Here is a 19647-nt window from a genome sequence, read left to right on the forward strand (position 1 = left end):
CCACTGCACTCCAGCCTGGGCAACAGAGCAAGACCTTGTGTCTTAAAATCAATCAATCAAGCAAGCAGACAGTAGGCATTCAACTTTAGGCAGTTATTCTAAATTTGGAGTAAAAGCAAAGCACTAAAGGGAAGAGAAAGGAAAAAAGGGTTTTGCAGTGGTGTTTACAATTCATTGATCATAACCAGTTACAGACTTTTTCCCTTTTCCATTTCCACTGCTTCGTTTGACTAGCCTTAAAAAAATAAAATTTTTTTTAAAAAGCATGTTCAATGAAATAAAGTTCTCCCACCTTTGCAGATTTACGTAAGAGAATAAAATGGATGTCAGACAAATGAGACCACCTATTTTCTGGCTCCCAAAGCCCACTGAAGAAGGGATTTGCAAAGGGATCCAAGATTATATACCATAGGATTAGAATCTAGATTCTTTGGTCTAGTTTCAGGAAACCAGAGCCATGTCAAGAAATCCAAAATAATCCCATTATCTCTATATCATTTGAGAGTTTCCCAAATAAACTTTTTCATTCAGGAAGGTAACATTTTAACACAAACTCTGAACAATTTATAACCGTCTCCTAAAGAAAGATTAAATAAATCACATCTGGAGAACAGAGCCCACATATATTCCTTTGTATTAATATATCCCCTCTTATCCACAGGGGACACGTTCCAAGATCCCTAGTGGATGCTTGAAACAACAGATAGTACCGACCCTATATGTTTTTTCCTATATGTACATACATATGATAAAGTTTAATTTATAAATTAAACACAAGAGATTAACAATGGAGTAATTATAACAAGATACTGTAATGAAAGTTACGTGAATGTGCTCTCTCAAAATACCTTATTGTACTATACTCACTTATTTTTGGACGATGGTTGACAGCGGGTAACTGAAACTGCAGAAAATCAAACTGCAGATAAGGGTGGACTACTTGGCCACCAGCCCCATGGATTATTGGCACACAGGTAACAAAGACACACTATTAGAAGTACCATAGCCCTCATCTTGAGCTTTTCTTAAGGCATATTTACATCCAATAATCACTAAACCATTGAACAATACCTTTATAATCCAAGAACAGTAAGCACAACAGAATATGAAAACATAGCTAATTCTGACATCTAACAGCTATCTGCTTACTGAATGTTTAATTATGTCCCAAGGTTGTTCTAAGCACTGTAAGGACTCTCCTAATCTTCCCACATTTTTACAGATTAAAAAAATCGAGATACAGAGCCAGTACTTCAGGTTTTAAGAAGAAAAGCCAGGACTCAAAGCAAATCTAATTCTAAAGCCCATGCTCTTAATTACTAAGCTAACTTAACTAAATTATGCTTCAGGAATTAAAAATCTCTACCTCCTTGGCAAGTTTAAGTTCTCATACTAAGAGGAAAAAAAAAAAAAGACACAAATAATACTGCATTGTTATCCCCTCCTGTAAAGTTGTATTAGCAGTCAGCTTTTATACTATCATTTATGAAAAGGATATTCCCACAAACCAACTACTTATTATGACTAAACTGGTATGCAAGGCCGGGCGCGGTGGCTCACGCTTGTAATCCCAGCACTTTGGGAGGCCGAGGCGGGCGGATCACGAGGTCAGGAGATCGAGACCACGGTGAAACCCCGTCTCTACTAAAAATACAAAAAATTAGCCGGGCGTGGTGGTGGACGCCTGTAGTCCCAGCTACTCGGAGAGGCTGAGGCAGGAGAAGGGCGTGACCCCCGGGAGGCGGAGCTTGCAGTGAGCTGAGAGCGCACCACTGCACTCCAGTCTGGGTGCCTGGGTGACAGAGCGAGACTCCGTCTCAAAAAAAAAATAAAAAAATAAAAAATAAATAAACTGGTATGCAAAAAGCCTGGATTCACCATTAACCAGCTCTGTTTCTCTGAGAAACAACCTCCTTGGGCCTCAGTTTCCTGATTTTATAGATGAAGAGTTTGGCCTAGATCTATTTCAGCTCTGAAATTCAATACATTTTAGCACATTTTCTAAGACACTATGTTTTTCTTAACAAAGATTTTGAAAAGCATCTTTTGAAAACTTTCAAACTTAAAATACATAATATATACTCACATCTATTCTTTTACTCAAACATAGTCAAAACAATCTGTTATTAGAAGTCAGGAAAGTAACTAGAAAGGAAGGCGGATTCCTGTGGTACTGGGAAGGGTCTGTTTCTTGATTTGGATGCCAGTCACACTTTATTACGTACACGTTTTACTTAATATGAAAAAGGGTGGTTTTCCTCCCCAAAAGGTAACCATGAAGAAAGTTAAGAACATGATCTAACTCTACAAATATGTTTGAGTATATAAGAGCTGTGCAACCTTTCTGTTCTAAATATGTAAATGTGTTTCTTGAATAATTGTATAAATAATCTCTTTGTTCCATAGTTCCAATTCATGTGCCTAGAGAAAAGTTCATTTACTTAAGAATCTCGGCCAGGCGTGGTGGCTCACACCTGCAATCCCAGCACTTCAGGAGGCCAAGGCTGGCAGATCACCTGAGTTCGGGAGTTCGAGACCGGCCTGACCGACCACCATGGAGAAACCCGGTCTCTACTGAAAATACAAAATTAGCTGAGGGTGGTGGTGCATGCCTGTAATCCCAGCTACTTGGGAGACTGAGGCAGGAGAATCGCTTGAAGCCGGGCGACAGAGGTTGCAATGAGCTAAGATTGCACCATTGCACTCCAGCCTGGGCAACAAGAGCAAAACCCTGTCTCAGAAAAAAAAAAAAAAGAATTGCAATATTACCAGAATTCCTTTGGGACTGTCTCCTGAAATTTGAGGTCAGTCTTAACTTTCCTCTAGAACTCAGCTCAAGAAGGCTGGGTGAGATGGCTCATGCCTATAATCCCAGCACTTTGGGAGCCTGAGGCAGGAGGACTGCCTGAAGCCAGGAGTTCAAGACCAGCCTGGGCAACATAGTGAGACCCCATCTCTACAAAAAATAAAAATTAGCCGGGTGTGGTGGCACACACCTGTAGTCCCAGCTACTTGGGAGGCTGAGGTGGAAGGCCTTCTAGAACCCAGGAGGTCAAGGCTGCAGTGAGTTATGATTGTGCCCCTGGGTGACCGAGTGAGACCCCATCTCAAAAAAAAAAAAAAAAAAAAAAAACAAAAACAAAAAAAAAAAACAAAAACAAAAACAAAAAAAAAAAAAACAAGGCACCTAGCTCAAGAACTTCCCTCATACAGTGATACAGGCCAGGCACAATGGCTCACGCCTGTAATCCCAGCACTTTGAGAAGCCAAGGCAGGCGGATCACCTGAGGTCAGAGTTCGAGACCAGCCTGGCTGGAAACCCCATCTCTACTAAAAATAGGAAAATTAGCTGGGTGTGGTGGCACGTGCCTGTAATCCCAGCTACTGGGTCAAGCAGGAGAACTGCCTGACCTGGGAAGCAGAAGCTGCAGTGAGCCGAGATCACGTCACCGTACTCCGGCCTGGGTGAGAGAGTGAGATTCCATCTCAAACAAAACAAAACAAAAAACTCCAGGTGGGGTGGCTCACGCCTGTAAGCCCAGCACTTTGGGAGGCCAAGACAGCCAGATCACCTGAGGTCAGAAGCGTGAGACCAGCCTGGCCAACATGGTGAAATCCAGTCTCTACTAAAAATACAAAAAAAATTAGCCGGGTGTGGTGGCGCATGCCTGTAATTCCAGCCATTCTGGAGGCTGAGGCCTGAGAATCACTTGAAGCCAGGAGGCGGAGGTTGCAGTGAGCCAAGATCAAGCCACTGGACAGAGACTCTGACTCAAAACAAAACAAAAACAAAAAAGAACCTCCCTCATTCAAATACCCTCAGAATCCCATAGCATTTACACTTTGCCCCTCCCATTTTTATCTATCCTTTGTCTGTCCTGTATCTCCAACCAGTTAAGCCTTTTGGGGATGTGGTCAACATGTTCAGTAACTGTCAATAATGTATTCACTGGGAAATAAGAGTATATAGTCTTGGCTGGGCATGGTGGCTCACACTTGTAATCTCATCACTTTGGGAGGCAGAGGCAGGTGGATCACTTGACGTCAGGAGTTCGAGACCAGCCTGGCCAACATCATAAAACTCTGTCTCTACTAACAATATACAAAACTGGCTGGGCGTGGTGGGGTGCGCCTGTAATCCCAGCTACTTGGTAGGCTGAGGAAGGAGAACCGCTTGACCTGGGAGGCGAAGGCTGCAGTGAGCTTGGATCATGCCACTGAACTCCAGCCAGGGTGACAGAGCGAGATTCCATCTGGGAAAAAAAAAAAAGTCCAGGCATGCCAGGCATGGTGGCTCACCATGTAAGCCCAGCACTTTGGGAGGCCCAGGCAGGCAGATCATCTGAGGCCGCGAGTTTGAGACCAGCCTGGCCGATACAATGAAACCCCGTCTCTACTAAAACTACAAAAATTAGCTGGGCGTTGTGGCCGGGCACGGTGGTTCACACTTGTAATCCCAGCACTTTGGGAGGCCGAGGTGGGCAGATCATGAGGTCAGGAGATCGAGACCATCCTGGCTAACATGGGGAAACCCCGTCTCTACTAAAAAAATACAAAAAATTAGCTGGGAGTGGTCGCGGATGCCTGTAGTCCCAGCTACCCAGGAGGCTGAGGCGGGAGAATGGCGTGAACCTGGGAGGTGGAGCTTGCAATGAGCTGAGATCGCGCCACTGCACTCCAGCCTGGGTGACAGAGTGAGACTCCATCTCAAACAAACAAACAAAAAATTAGCTGGGCGTGGTGGCACATGCCTGTAATCCTGGGATTCCAGCCATTCAGGAGGCTGAGGCATTGGTTGAATCTGGGAGGCGGAGGTTGCAGTGAGCTGAGATCGAGCCACTGCACTCCAGGCTGGGTGACAGAGCCGAGGCTCTGTCTCAAAAACAAAACAAAACAGTAACAAACAAAAAGGAATCTCTCTCATACAGATACCCTTAGAATCCCATAGCATTTACTCTTTGCCCCCACCATTTTTATCTATCCTTTGTCTGCCCTGTATCTCCAACCAGTTAAGCCTTTCGGGGCTATAGTCAATATTTTCAATAACTGTCAATAATGTATTCACTGGGAAATAAGAGTATATAGTCTTGGCTGGGCACGGTGGCTCACGCCTGTAATCCCAGCACTTTGGGAGGCCGAGGCGGCTGGATCACTTGAGGTCAGGGGTTCGAGACCAGCCTGGCCAACATGGTAAAACCCTGTCTCTACTAACAATACAAAACATTAGCTGGGCGTGGTGGGGTGCGCCTGTAATACCAGCTACTCAGGAGGCTGAGGCATGAGAGTCGCTTGAACCTGGGAGGCAGAGGCTGTGGTGAGCTGAGATCGTGCCACCATACTCCAGCCTGGACGACAGAGCAAGACTCTGTCTCCAAAAAAGAAAACAAAAAAAAACAAAAACAAAAACCCAGGTGCAGTGGCTCACGCCTGCAATCCCAGCACTTTGGGAGGCCAAGGCGGCAGATCACAAGGTCAGGAGTTCGAGACCAGCCTGGCCAATATGGTGAAACCCTGTCTCTACTAAAAATACAAAAAAAAAAAAAAAAAAAAATTAGCCATGCATGGTGGCACACACCTGTAATCCCAGCTACTCAGGAGGCTGAGACAGGAGAATTGCTTGAACCCGGCAGGTGGAGGTTGCGGTGAGCCGAGATGGCGCATTGCACTCCAGCCTGGGCGACAGAGGGAGACTCCACCTCAAAAAAAAAAAAAAAAAAGTGTATAGTCTTTAAGAAGGGGTGACGGGCCAAGCATGGTGGCTCGCATCTGTAATCCCAGCACTTTAGGTGGCCAAGGCGGGAAGATCACTTGAGCCCAGGAGTTCAAGACCAGCCTGGGCAACATGGTGAAACCCCGTCTCTACAAAAAATTACAAAACTTAGCTGGGCATGGTGGCAGACGCCTTTAGTCCCTGCTACTTGGAAGGCTGAGGTAGGAGGATCACCTAAACCTGGGGAGTTCGAGGCTGCAGTGAACTGTGATCACGCCACTGCATTCTAGCTTTGGTGACAGTGAGACTGTCTCAAAAATAAATAAATAAAAAGAGAAGAAGCTAGGGGAGCCCAGATGTGTCTAAACCTATGCCCAATGGACAGAGCTCAAAGTCTTTGTAACAGTGTGTACAAGGAATTCACCCCAAACATATTATCTGCACAGACTTTGATTTTTTTTTTTAACCCAATCTATAGGCTTTCCTTGCTCAACCCATTCCAGAAACCATAAGAAACACTATTTAAATATTACATAAAACTGTAACTTACATAACTTTCAAAAATACTTTTGAAAAAATAAAATAAAATTAAAAACTTTAAAAACCACTTTTTTACTCTTTATTTGGAGACAGTGTGTTGCTCTGTCACCCAGGCCGGAGTGCAGTGGCACAATCACCACTCACTGCAGCCTTGACCTCCCAGACTCAAACGATTCTCCTGCCTCAGCCTCCCAAAGTGCTGCGATTGCAGATGTGAGCCACCATGCCTGCCTCTAGTCTTAAAAACAACTGTTCATATTCTCGTTACATTCATTTTTGGTAGAGAATTTTACCTTTTTATTAAAATCAAAAGGGAGAAATTTTAAAAGAAAAACACTAAAAGGGGACACAAACTTAAAAGTTTTAAAAACGAAACATTCAAAGCCAGTATATATTTTTTGTGTCTTTACTGTCCATGTCCATTTATTCTTTAGATAAATTATCTTACACATCTGATACAGTTAAGTCTCAAAGTATTCTTTTTTTTTTTTTTGAGATGGAGCCTCGCTCTGTCGACAGGCTGGAGTGCAGTGGTGCCATCTCGGCTCACTGCAACCTCCACCTCCCTGGTTCAAGCGATTCTCCTGCCTCAGCCTCCCAAGTGGCTGGGACTACAGGCCCATGCCACCACGCCCAGCTAATTCTTGTATTTTTAGTAGAGACGGGGTTTCATCATGTTGGCCAGGATGGTCTCAATCTCCTGACCTCGTGATCCACCTGCCTCAGCCTCCCAAAGTGCTGGGATTACAGGCATGAGCCACAGCGCCTGGCTGTGTTCTTCTTATATAGTTAATAAATAGCCAGGAATCATTTTCTTTTTTCATTTTTGAGACAGGGTCTCGCTGTTGCCCAGGCTAGAGTGTGGTCACATGATCACAATTCACTGCAGTCTTGACCTCACGGGCTCAAGCATCCTCCAGCCTCGGCCTCCTGAGTAGCTGCCACTATACGCACGTACCACCAGACCTGGGTGATTTTTTTAAAAAATGTTAGTAGTAACAAAGTCTCACTATGCTGCCCACGCTGGTCTTGAACTCCTGGCCTCAATCGAGCCTCAGCCTCCTAAAATGCTGGATTACAGGCATAAGCCACCCCACCTGGCCCATAAACACTCTTTTAAAGAGTTTTGTCAGGCCAGCCTGGCCAACATGGTGAAACCCCGTCTCTACTAAAAATAAAAAAATTAACCAGGCATGGTAGTAGGTGCCTGTAATCCAAGCTACTCGGGAAGCTGACGCAGGAGAATGGCTTGCGCCCAGGAGGTGGAGGTTGCAGCGGGCTGAGATCGTGCCACTGCACTCCAGCCTGGGTGACTGAGCAAGACTCTGTATAAAAAAAAAAAGTTTTGTCTACATAGTTCTCAACATATGGCAGTCTGGGGACATTTTTAGTTGATGCATCCAGCAAGAAGAGATAGTGGGGACATGGGCTGGGGGTCTGCGGTGCTACCTGCATATACTGGTAGAGGTCAGGGATGTTGCTAAACATCCCACAATGCACAGGAGAGCCACTCAACAAAGCACTATCTGCCCAAGATGTCAATAGTGCCAAGGTTAAAAAACCCATGGTCTACAGAAATCAAAAGGCTTACTTTTAGAAATTTACAACTACTTCTATTATAGAATAAGCTAGATCAAGCTAGATCAAGTACGCTAAAATTTTAAAGGAAAATAGACATAAAAATCTATTTAAATGATGAAGAAAAACTTAATGTACTATAGTAATTTTCATGAAACCAATTTGTTTATGCCATAGATTTAAACACGCCCTATGAGACTAGAAAATGTTGGCCAGGTGCAGTGGCTCACTCCTGTAATCCCAGCACTTTGGGAAGTCGAGGCTGGCGGATCACCTGAGGTCGGGAGTTCAAGACCAGCCTGACCAACATGGAAAAACCTCGCCTCTACTTAAAATACAAAATTAGCCAAGCATGGTGGTGCATGCCTATAATCCCAGCTACTCAGGAGGCTGAGGCAGGAGAATTGCTTGAATCCAGGAGGTGGAGGTTGTGGTGAGCCGAGATTGCGCCATTGCACTCCAGCCTGGGCAACAAAAGCAAAACTCTGTCTCAAAAAAAGGAGAAAAGAAAATGTTACCAAAGTGCAATTACAACATGAAAAACCAACAGGTGCCATACAGCATAAGACCAACAAGAGTAAGTGCACTGATTTAAGGGTGTTTTATTTCATTAAGTTTCAAATTTTAAAATATTTTGTATGTTGAAATTCAAGTAAATCTGGCTGGGTGTGGTGGCTCATGCCTGTAATCCCAGCACTTTGGGAGGCTGAGGCAGGCGGATCACTTGAAGTTAGGAGTTCGAGACCAGCCTGGCCAACATGGTGAAATGTTGTCTCTACTAAAAATACAAAAATTAGCTGGGCATGGTGGCGGGCACCTGTAATCCCAGCTACTCAGGAGGCTAAGGCGGGAGAATCTCTAGAACCTGGGAGGCAGAGGTTGTAGTGAGCTGAGATCGCACCACTGCACTCCAGCCTGGGCGAGAGAGCGAGATTCCTTCTTAAAAGAAAAAAAAAAAATAAAAGGAATTCAAGTAAATCTTAAAGTTAGTTATAGGTAACACTTATTTCAATGAGTTTAAACTAGCAAATTAAACTGTGTTTAAATCCTTTAACCAGTAATACAAACCAGGCTCGATTTTTTAAATTAATTAAAAGCATGCCTATCCTTGACAGCGTGGTACAATGTGAACACAAGCAGACCTAGATTCAAATCCCAGGCTCTGTGATTGCAGACAAATAATTTAACTTCTCTAAATCTCTATTTTCTCAACTAGGAAATAGGAAATCTAAAGAATAGTTCTTAAGAATTAGCAATAATGTATAAACAAATGATATTAAGAACAACTAGCCATTCTACAAATGGCAGCTAGTTATTAACAGCAGCAATAACTAATAGTAAATAATACAACCTATGAATAAAACATTGATTATGGGTTTATATCCTCACAATCAACAATTTACTTATGCAATCCTACTCATAAAATAACTAATTATAAAATGTACTTTACACCAATATTCCATGCCTAACAACTTTGGAATATTATTTAAAACTACTTTCACACTCGTATTTAAAAACAAACATCTAAAACAAAGAAAATAAATATTAATAAATAAAAAGAAACATCTGACAAACCTCCAAACACTGTCTTAAGGGAAAGAGGCCAAATGATGCCTTTGAGTAAATCACATTTGTATGACACTAAATTCAAAAAATATCTATACCCCATGCCCCAGACACCCAATTCCTCTACACAGAAAGCAATCAATTTTACCAATTTCTCATGAAACCTTTTACCCATACAGGCAAATACACATATTCCCCTCTTTTTGACACAAATGGTGGCCTCTTCCACACTATTCTGCACTTTGCTTTTTCACATTTATCTTGCTGGCTGTATTTTAACACACTCTAAGAACAGCCACTTATAATCTCTCATAACCAGAATCCAGTTAAGCGTCAGCTATCTTTACAAAGGCACTTATAAGACCACCCCAAAACGTCCTTAAATCAACCAGTGTTCTTAGTAAACACAAGCATACAAGCACATGAAATAAACTTTGGTAAAGTGCAGATTTACCAAAAAAGTGACATGATGAAACATTTATTTGATCAGCCATTCAAAAGACTGTATTTACACCCTTAAAAAGGAAACACATGGACTATACTACAAGTTTTCAATGAGTTGAAAATAACAATACATTTATAGAACTGGGGCTACTAAAATATCAAAAAATACTGGTGAAAATAAGCTATTTATGGCCGGGCGCGGTGGCTCACGCTTGTAATCCCAGCACTTTGGGTGGCCGAGGCAGGCGGATCACGAGGTCAGGAGATCAAGACCACGGTGAAACCCCGTCTCTACTAAAAATACAAAAAATTAGCCGGGCGTGGTGGCGGGCGCCTGTGGTCCCAGCTACTCGGAGAGGCTGAGGCAGGAGAATGGCGTGAACCTGGGAGGTGGAGCTTGCAGTGAGCTGAGATTGCGCCACTGCACTCCAGCCTGGGCGACAGAGCGAGACTCCGTCTCAAAAAAAAAAAAAAAAAAAAAAAAAAAAAAAAAAAAAAAAAAAGAAAATAAGCTATTTATTGGTTATATTTATTCCAAGATTAAATGATTTGACCCTTTCCTAAATGTTCTTTGCAACTTATTTTCCCAGAAGTTTCCTTCCATATTTATACAGGTACTGTTCAAAACAAAACAAAACAAACAAACAACAAAAACAACAAAAAAACCTGTCTTTTTGCATTTCCTGTTTTCCTCTTCTGAAACACTTTTGATGCTTATCTGAAGTAAGGCTTCACCATCCCTTACATATAAAAGAGCAGGGTTTTTTTTTTAACAATATGCATTACTAAAGAGCAATACAAGTATTTCTGGTAATCTTCAACTTAAGTACTAAGAATACCACGGTGAAAAGTCAGCTCATAAAAAGCAAAGAAACCATATTAATTACCAGAGCAGTAACTTACCACTTGTAAGTAACAGAAAATAAAGCATTAAAAGTCCATTAAGTTTCAGGCTTGTACAACCTTATTAAACAAGAAATGTTTCCAGTTGTTGGCAACAATATTAGCTACTATCTTTCATTAGGAGTATATATGTCAACTAACCTGGAATACATTTTCATATTAAGTAAGTTAAAACTGCTGTTTCATTGTATCAGTACAGACACTTATGACTCTATTTCTGCATTGTACCACAAAATACAAAGTCATCCTTCCATTCAGAGTTTTGGCATATGAACAAACATAGAGGTCAGAGTTCATACACATGCTCTGTAAAACCGACCATGACTTATATACTACTACTTTCAATAAGTCTGTTGTCATTTTTGAATTTTAAATAACTTTTTCTCCGTGTATACTCATCACATACTTAGAATGCTGAATTTCACAAATCATTATCCACACTATCAAAGTACTAATCGTAAAAGAAAAACACAAATAGCAATGATATATTCAATAATGGTATGTGAATCTTGAAAATAATCATTTTCTGTATTCCTTTTTAATTCATGTGGGGAAGACAATCTGGCATTCTTGTTGATCTTGGTATGAGAAACTGTACTAATACTTGCATAATTTTGAGTCAAGTTACTAGAGCACTGTGAATAACTTACATAAATAAACGTAGTACTAATGTATCTAAATTCTGCAGGACTTAAGAGCAACGGGAGGCAATTTTTTTGAAAATCTGTTAAGTCGTGATAAATCTCACTTAATAAGGAGATGAAACAACGTATTAATCTGGTGAAATTTCACATTTTTAATAGGTCTACTTTTCAAAAGTAAGAATCAAGTTAACTATGAGGGACATCATAATGAAGTTTCGTGGCACAACACGAGTCACAGAGGCACTGTCTTAGGACAGTCTCTCTGATCTGTAACTTGTAAAGAATATTTTGAAATAAGCTCATACATTCCATTATTTTTTTCCTAACTGAAAATATTTACATGTCTTTAATACACCAAACACCTTGCCTTTGCCCACTCAAAAGATTGAGATGTCAATAAAGATGAGGCCTAGGAATTTGGGGGTTAAGTGGAAAAGAGACAATCATCTCATTCGGAATTAACTTGCTAACTCAGGTGGAAATTCCCTTACCCCGCCACCAAATAAGACAGTATTCTATTATGTCTCCCTTTGACTCCTAACACCCAACTAAGAAGGACTAACTCTGAATGTCCTTCCTTTTTAATCAATACCTAAGGACTCACCGCTCCTTCCCTAAGAACAGTGAAGACCTGACAGGCAATAACCCCGAATACCCTCAAAAGTGTGGGCCTTCGAGCAGCACTGCTTTTCGGATCCAGTTACCACCTTTCCCCTTCCCCCAACCCACTTCCCGGGTTTTCTCAGGCTCGGCCTGCTCCCTCCCCACCCCACAGCCACATTTCCAGCCGCGGCCACCGCCTCGGGTTCTCTTGTGAACGTCCATCCCTCCGAAGAGTTCCCCCCTGTCCATCACCTCCCCAAACCGTGTTCCACCCCAGACCACCCGCCCGCGAGACCGTCCATCCTAGCGCTCTGGGAGAGGAGGGGAGGGGAGGGCGGCGGAAGGAGGAGGGGAACACTGGGCTGCTGAGTCCTCACAGGCAGAAGGGCGGCCGCAAGGAGGGCCACCCAGGGACTACCGGGGATATCGGGGTCGCAGCTGGGAGGACCCTCCCGCCCCAGGCAGAGGTGGGGGATATCCGGGAGTTCATTTCTGACCTCCTCGCTCTTCAGCACCTCCTTGAACTCCCGCTTGATTCGCTGCACCGCGATGTTGGCCATGTCTCCGCCCGCAGCTGATTCGTACCCGCCTCCTCCGCCACCGCTACGACCACCGCCACCGCCGCCACCTCTTCCTCCACTGCCTCCTCCCTCGGTGATTCAGACCCGATCACACGAACACTGCCACTACCACCTCGGCCGCCGCGCTCGCCTCAGTGTGGAATCACCTCCGTGCCCGGCCACCAAAATGGCGCCGATGGGCGCATGCGCACGACGCTGACCCGGCCGGGCGGCGCAGCCGCTCCCGTTGTGGCCCCCATACGCCAGAGCCACTAACTCGCCTCTCTGCTGGGGCTGCGGCCGCGTGGCTCCGCCCTGCCGGCGTCTGGGGCCGCGAGGGTGCGGCTTCCAAGCTGGCCGGCCCTAGCTGGCCCACCCCCAGGTCCTCCCCGGTGCCTCCGCTCCTGTTTAAACCCGGGTGCTGTGGTCTGGGCTTCCAGCGCTGGCCTCTGACCGAAGGTTCAGGCGCAACCGAACGGGTTCGCGACGCCGCACTCGGGTGGAACGCCGCCCTGACTCAGCTAGACCCGGAACCCGGAGGCTGAACCCCGTGTCTAGCGCAGGAAAACGCTCTCCCGGATCTCGGTCCGGCCCATTTTCAGTTGGTGTAGCCCCAGAAAATCCACTGCAGTCGTTTTTGTTCTGCAACATTTATAGTACCACGATTATTCCCATCATCTCAGGTAGCACAGATTATTGAATTAAGGCTGGGTATTGTTGGATCAGATTGGGTTTGAGACAGGTACTCGGTGGAGAGGCCTGAGAGTGGGTTTAGAAGCCAGATGTTGATCTTTGACCTATTTAATACCGAGCTTGACACACACACACAATCTCTCTCTCTCTCTCTCACTCTCTCTCTCTCTCTCTCTCTCACACACACACACACACACACACACACACTCACTCCTGTGCCCATCCCTAGAGTGTAGGGTGGGCCTAAGACTGCGTTTCTAACAAGTCTCCCGGTTGCTGCTGCTGTTGGTGCTGGTTCCGGGACCACACTATGAGAACCACTGAACTGAAGCATGTGAAAATTCACATATATTAAAGTGAAAATTGGAGAAATAGAAACAATTATAGTACCCTTCAGGGGACTCGGGGTGGGGGAGGGGGAGCCTTATTTCTGTAAACCTAGGCCTACAAAGGTGCCTGGTGACAGTAGGCACTCAATAAATATTGAATGAGTAAATGAGTACAGATAAGACTAAAACGTTTTTGCTGGCACGGCGGATCGCTTGAGGTCAGGAGTCCGAGACCAGCCTGGCCAACATGGTGAAACCCCATCTCTACTAAAAATACAAAAATCAGCCAGGTGTGGTGGCAGGCGCCTGTAATCCCAGCTATTCTGGAGGCTGAGGTAGGAAAATCGCTTGAACCTGGGGGTCGGAGGTTGCAGTGAGCGAGATCGCGCCACTGCCCTCCAGCCTGGGCCGCAGGGCAAGATTCTGTCTCAAACAAAACAAAACAAAAAGTATAAAATCTTTTAGGTGGAAAGTAAGTTTGAAAGTGGTTTCTGGGCCGGGTGCGGTGGCTCACGCCTGTAATCCCAGCACTTTGGGAGGCCGAGGCGGGCGGATCACGGGGTCAGCAGATCAAGACCATCCTGGCTAACACGGTGAAACCCCGTCTCTACTAAAAATATATAAAAAATTAGCCAGGCTTGGTGGCGGGCGCCTGTAGTCCCAGCTACTCAGGAGGCTGAGGCAGGAGAATGGCGTGAACCCGGGAGGCAGGGCTTACAGTGAGCGAGATTGCGCCACTGCACTCCAGCCTGGGCAACGGAGCGAGACTCCATCTCGGAAAAAAAAAAAAAAAAAAAGAAAAGAAAGTGGTTTCCGGTCGGGCGCGGTGGCTTACGCCTGTAATCCCAGCACTTTGGGAGGCCGACGGGGAGCAGATCACTTGAGCCCAGGAGTTCGAGACCAGCCTGGGCCCCATGGTGAAATCCTATCTCTAAAGATAAAAATTTTTTAAAAAGAAAGTGGTTTCTAAGGTGCATAGTAATAATGGTTTGGTACTGAGAAGCATTTTGAACAGAACATTTTGGAATAAGTAATAAGGGTGTCATTTTAGAAGTTTATACTTCATGCACTTCCTTCACCTAGCCAATCAGTAAAATATCTATTATAAAAATATCACAAATACATGGTCTTACCAAAAGTAATTAAAATTGTGGTGGCAAACACGGAAATAGCCAATGGAGGCGAATCAGTGGAGGCACAAGGCAAAAGAGAATTTCTTAAACTCCTGCCCCAGGAAACAAGAGGAGATTTTAAAATTCCAGTTCTCTCCCATGGCAGCTCTCTTGCCAGCTTTTATTTCCTCATCTACGAAATGAGAAAACTGGATTAGATTATCTCTTTCAAGTTTTAAGAGTTCTGAATTCTAAAATATCTCAAAACATTTCCCCTAAGTGGGCTGACATAAATTATATAAACCCTTCTAGCAGAGCCCCCTAGTGGTCCTAAGAGGACTCAACCATATACGTAGGTCATGGTGCAAGGAATTATTGGTATAATGTAAATCACGCAATGCTATATGTATTTGTGCCAGTAGACTTAAAAAAATTATTTTGAAGAGTGCAAAAACTTTTTGAGCACTTTACATTATCAATGTCCAATCCTAGTCTTGGAATGTGAAGAAACTTGGAATACTCAAAGGCGGACCAGTTAGAAGGCTCCAGGCCGGGCGCCCTGACTTATGCCTGTAATCCCAGCACTTTGGGAGGCCGAGGCGGGCGGATCGCTTGAGCTCAGGAATTCGAGACCAGCCTGGGCAACCTGGTGAGACCCCCGTCTCTACTAAAATACAAAAACTTAGCTGGGTGTGGTGGCGTGCGCCTGTAGTCCCAACTACTTGGGAGGTTAAGGCAGGAGAAAGGCTTGAACCCAGGAGGCGGAGGTTTCAGTGAGCGGAGATCACTCCACTGCACTCCAGCCTGGGTGACAGAGGGTGACTCTGTCTCAAGAGAAAAACCACAAAAAAAAATTCCTCCCCCCTCCAAAAAAAGGGTCTGGTAATTTCTTTTTTTTGTCTTTTTTCCCCCCTTTCTGTGGAGAACGGGGTCTTGCTATATCGCCCAGGCAGGTCTCAAACTCCTAGGCTCAAGCTATCCTCCAGCCTCTGCCTCCCTGAGAGCTGGGATTAAAGGTGCAAGCCACTGCACCGGGCAAGGGTCTGGTAATTTCTTCAAGGGAGAGGGTTTGGTAATCTTTAAATGCACATAATCACTGATTCTGCAATTTCACTTCTAGGAATTCATTCTGTAGTCCTTCTAATGAGACAACTGCATATTAACTGATATGAAACAATCTCCAAGATAAATTTTAAGTGAATAAGAAGTACCATGTGAGGCCAGTCACGGTGGCTCACGCCTGTAATCCCAGCACTTTGGGAGGCTGAGGTGGGCGGATCACTTGAGGTCAGGAGTTGGAGACCAGCCTGGCCAACATGGTGAAACCCTGTCTCTACTAAAAATACAAAAAAATTAGCCGGGCATGGTGGCAGGCGCCTATAGTCCCAGCTACTCGGGAGGCTGAGGCAGGAAAATGGCGTGAACCCGGGAGGCAGAGCTTGCAGTGAGCCGAGATTGCACCACTGCACTCCAGCCTGGGTGACAGAGCGAGACTCCCTCTCAAAAAAAAAAAAAAAAAAAAATACAAAACATTAACTGGGCATAGTGGCGGGCGCCTGTAATCTCAGCTACTCAGGAGGCTGAGGCAGGAGAATTGCCCAAACCCAGGAGGCGAAGTTTGCAGTGACCCAAGATTGCACCACTGTACTCCAGCCTGGGCAACAGAGCCAGACTCTGTCTCAATGCATTTACCACATTGCTAAATGCAATGTGGTATCCTGATTGGATCCTAGAACCAAAAGGACATACCTAGTGAAATATAAATAAATTCTGTAATTTAGTTAATGGTATTGTAACAATGCTAATTTCTCAGTTTTGACATAGCCATATGGTAATGTATGATGTTAACATTAGTGGAAGTTGAGTAAAGAGTATAAAAGAATCTCTGTATAGGGCTGGGTGCAATTGCTCACACCTGTAATCCCAGCACTTTGGGAGGCCAAAGCAGGCAGATCACCTGAGGTCAGGAGTTCAAGACCAGCCTGACCAACATGGAGAACCCTGTCTCTACCAAAAATACAAAATTAGCCGGGCATGGTGGTGCATGCCTGTAATCCCAACTACTTGGGAGGCTGAGGCAGAAGAATAGCTTGAACCCAGGAGGCGAGGTTGCAGTGAGCCAAGATCGCGCCATTGTACTCCAGCCTGGGCAACAAGAGCGAAAAAAAAGAATCTCTGTATTATCTTTTCAACTTTCTTGTAATCTAAAATTATTCCAAGGCCAACCGTGATGGCTCATGCTTGTGATCTCAGCAACTTGGGTGGTGGAGGTGGGAGGATCACCCGAGGCCAGGAATTCTAGACCAGCCTGGGCATCATAGAAAGACCCCATCTCTAGCCAGGTGCGGTGGCTCTTGCCTGTAATCCCAGCACTTTGGGACGCCAAGGTGGGAAGACCCTATCACGAGGTCAGGAGTTCGAGACCAGCCTGGCCAGCATGGTGAAACCACGTCTCCACTAAAAATACAAAAAATTAGGCAGGCGTGGTGGTGCACGCCTGTAATCTCAGCTACTCGGGAGACTGAGGCAGGAGAATCACTTGAACTCAGGAGGCGGAGTCTGCAGTGAGCCGAGATTGTGCCACTGCACTCCAGCCTGGGCAATAGAATGAGACTCGGTCTCAAGAAAAAAGAAAAAGACCCCCATCTCTTTTTTTTTTTTTTTTTTTGAGACGGCGTCCCGCTCTGTTGCCCAGGCTAGAGTGCAATGGCGTGATCTCGGCTCACTGCAACCTCCACCTCCCCGGTTCAGGCGATTCTCCTGCCTCAGCCTCCCGAGTAGCTAGGACTACAGGCGCCCATCACCATGCCCAGCTAATTTTTTTTATATATTTATTTATTTATTATTATTTTTTATTTTTTATTTTTTTTGAGGCGGAGTCTCACTCTGTCGGCCAGGCTGGAGTGCAGTGGTGCGATCTCCGCTCACTGCAAGCTCCGCCTCCCGGGTTCACGCCATTCTCCTGCCTCAGCCTCCCGAGTAGCTGGGACTACAGGCGCCTGCCACCGTGCCCGGCTAATTTTTTGTATTTTTAGTAGAGACGGGGTTTCACCGTGTTAGCCAGGATGGTCTTGATCTCCTGACCTCGTGATCCACCCGCCTCGGCCTCCCAAAGTGCTGGGATTACAGGCGTGAGCCACCGCGCCCGGCCTTTTTTTTATATTTTTAATAGAGACGGGGTTTCACCATGTTGGCCAGGATGGTCTTGATCTCTTGACCTTGTGATCCTCATGCCTCGGCCTCCCAAAGTGCTGGGATTACAGGCATGAGCCACCGTGCCCAGCCAAAAAGACCCCCATCTCTACAAAAAAAGTAAAAAACTAGCCAGGGGTGGTGGCACGTGCCTGTAGTCTTAGCTGCTTGGGAGGCTGAGGTGGGAGGCAGGCTTGAGCCCAGGAGTTTCAGGCTGCAGTGAGCTACGGTTGCACCACTGCATTCTAACCTCGTGTCAAAGTGAGACCCTGCCTCTAAAAAAGATAAAATTATAAAATAAAATTATTCCAAAAGAAAAAGTTTACTTATTAAAGGGTATGACACAGCCCGTATGTATATAGTATGTCCCCATATTTGTGAGGAGAGAAAGGAATTTGCCTGTATATGTAATGTTTGTGAACCATAAAATATCACTGGAAAAATGTGGAAGAAACTGATAACAGTGGTTACCTCTCAGGAAGGAACTTAAGTACTTTGGGGGAAGCAAAGTGGGAGAATTTTCACCATGTCTCTTGTTGTATATTTTATCCACCCAAAAACAAATTTTTAAAAATGTGTTTCCAATAATGGAGAACATAGCTCTTCAGTAATATCTAATTCTGATTAACTTCGTTAACTAAATAATTAAATAAATATTTATTGAATGCCTACTGTGTGCTAGGCCCTGGAGGCATATCAGTGAACAAGAGATTAAAATCCCTGCAATTGTGGAATTTACATTTTAGCAGGGATGAAAAGAATCTCAAACTATAGTCTACAGACACCGGGGAATCCCTGAGATGTTTTCAGGCAGTCAATCTACCATCCTTAAACTGTGGTGGTTTTTTTTTTTTTTTTTTTTTTTTTTTTGAGACGAAGTCTCGCTCTGTCGCCCAGGCTGGAGTGCAGTGGCGCAATCTCGGCTCACTGCAAGCTCCGCCTCCCGGGTTCACGCCATTCTCCTGCCTCAGCCTCTCCGAGTAGCTGGGACTACAGGCGCCCGCCACCGCGCCCGGCTAATTTTTTTGTATTTTTTAGTAGAGACGGGGTTTCACCGTGGTCTTGATCTCCTGACCTCGTGATCCGCCCGCCTCGGCCTCCCAAAGTGCTGGGATTACAAGCGTGAGCCACCGCGCCCGGCCAGAACTGCCAGTTTCACTTTTGAATGTCTTGATGGAACAGTAGGAATTATTAATTTTATTAAACCTAGTGGAGACTAAAGCAGCTCCATCTTGGATGCTAATCTGCCACATTAACTTCCAATTGACTCCAGTTCCAGAAATGCCTCTAAGATTTATATTTTATCCTTTTAAAATTTTTTTTTCTATTTTGAAACAGAGTCTCACTCTGTCACCCAGGCTGGAGTACAGTGGCACAATCATAGCTCATTGCAGACTCAAGCTCTTGGGCTCAAGCAATCCTCCCACCGTGGCCTCCCAAAGCACTGGGAATACAGGTAAAAGACATCACACTGGGCCTGTAATCCATTTTGAGTTAATTTTATTTTTTTTTTCCTTTTTAGAGACAGGGTCTTACTCTGTCATCCAGGCTGGAGCACAGTGGCATGATCATAGCTCACTGTAGCCTCAACCTCCTGGGCTCAAGTGATCTTCCTTCCTCAGCCTCCCAAGTTGCTGGGGCCACAGGTGCACAGCACTATGTCTGGCTTTTTTTTTTTTTTTTTTTGTAAAGTTAGTATTTATTTAGGACACTGTAATTTAAAATGCCAGAAACATTGAGAATTAAGTGTTTTTTTTTTTTTTTTTTAAATAC

The 19647-nt window shown here is 44.7% G+C and overlaps 1 protein-coding gene across 1 annotated transcript in view; it reads right to left on the bottom strand.

The window, feature by feature from the left end:
- Window positions 1–12815, bottom strand: part of UBE2K (ubiquitin conjugating enzyme E2 K) — an 85421-nt gene extending 72606 nt beyond the window's left edge. Inside the window, exon 1 of the mRNA XM_032136191.2 lies at window positions 12486–12815. Coding sequence (XP_031992082.1) covers window positions 12486–12548 — 63 coding nt within the window. The 5' untranslated portion in view covers window positions 12549–12815. The remainder of the gene's footprint in view (window positions 1–12485) is intronic.
- Between the last annotated feature and the right edge of the window lie 6832 nt (window positions 12816–19647).

This window comes from Hylobates moloch, unplaced genomic scaffold (assembly GCF_009828535.3).
Source record: "Hylobates moloch isolate HMO894 unplaced genomic scaffold, HMol_V3 SCAFFOLD_17, whole genome shotgun sequence".
Lineage (NCBI taxonomy): Eukaryota > Metazoa > Chordata > Mammalia > Primates > Hylobatidae > Hylobates > Hylobates moloch.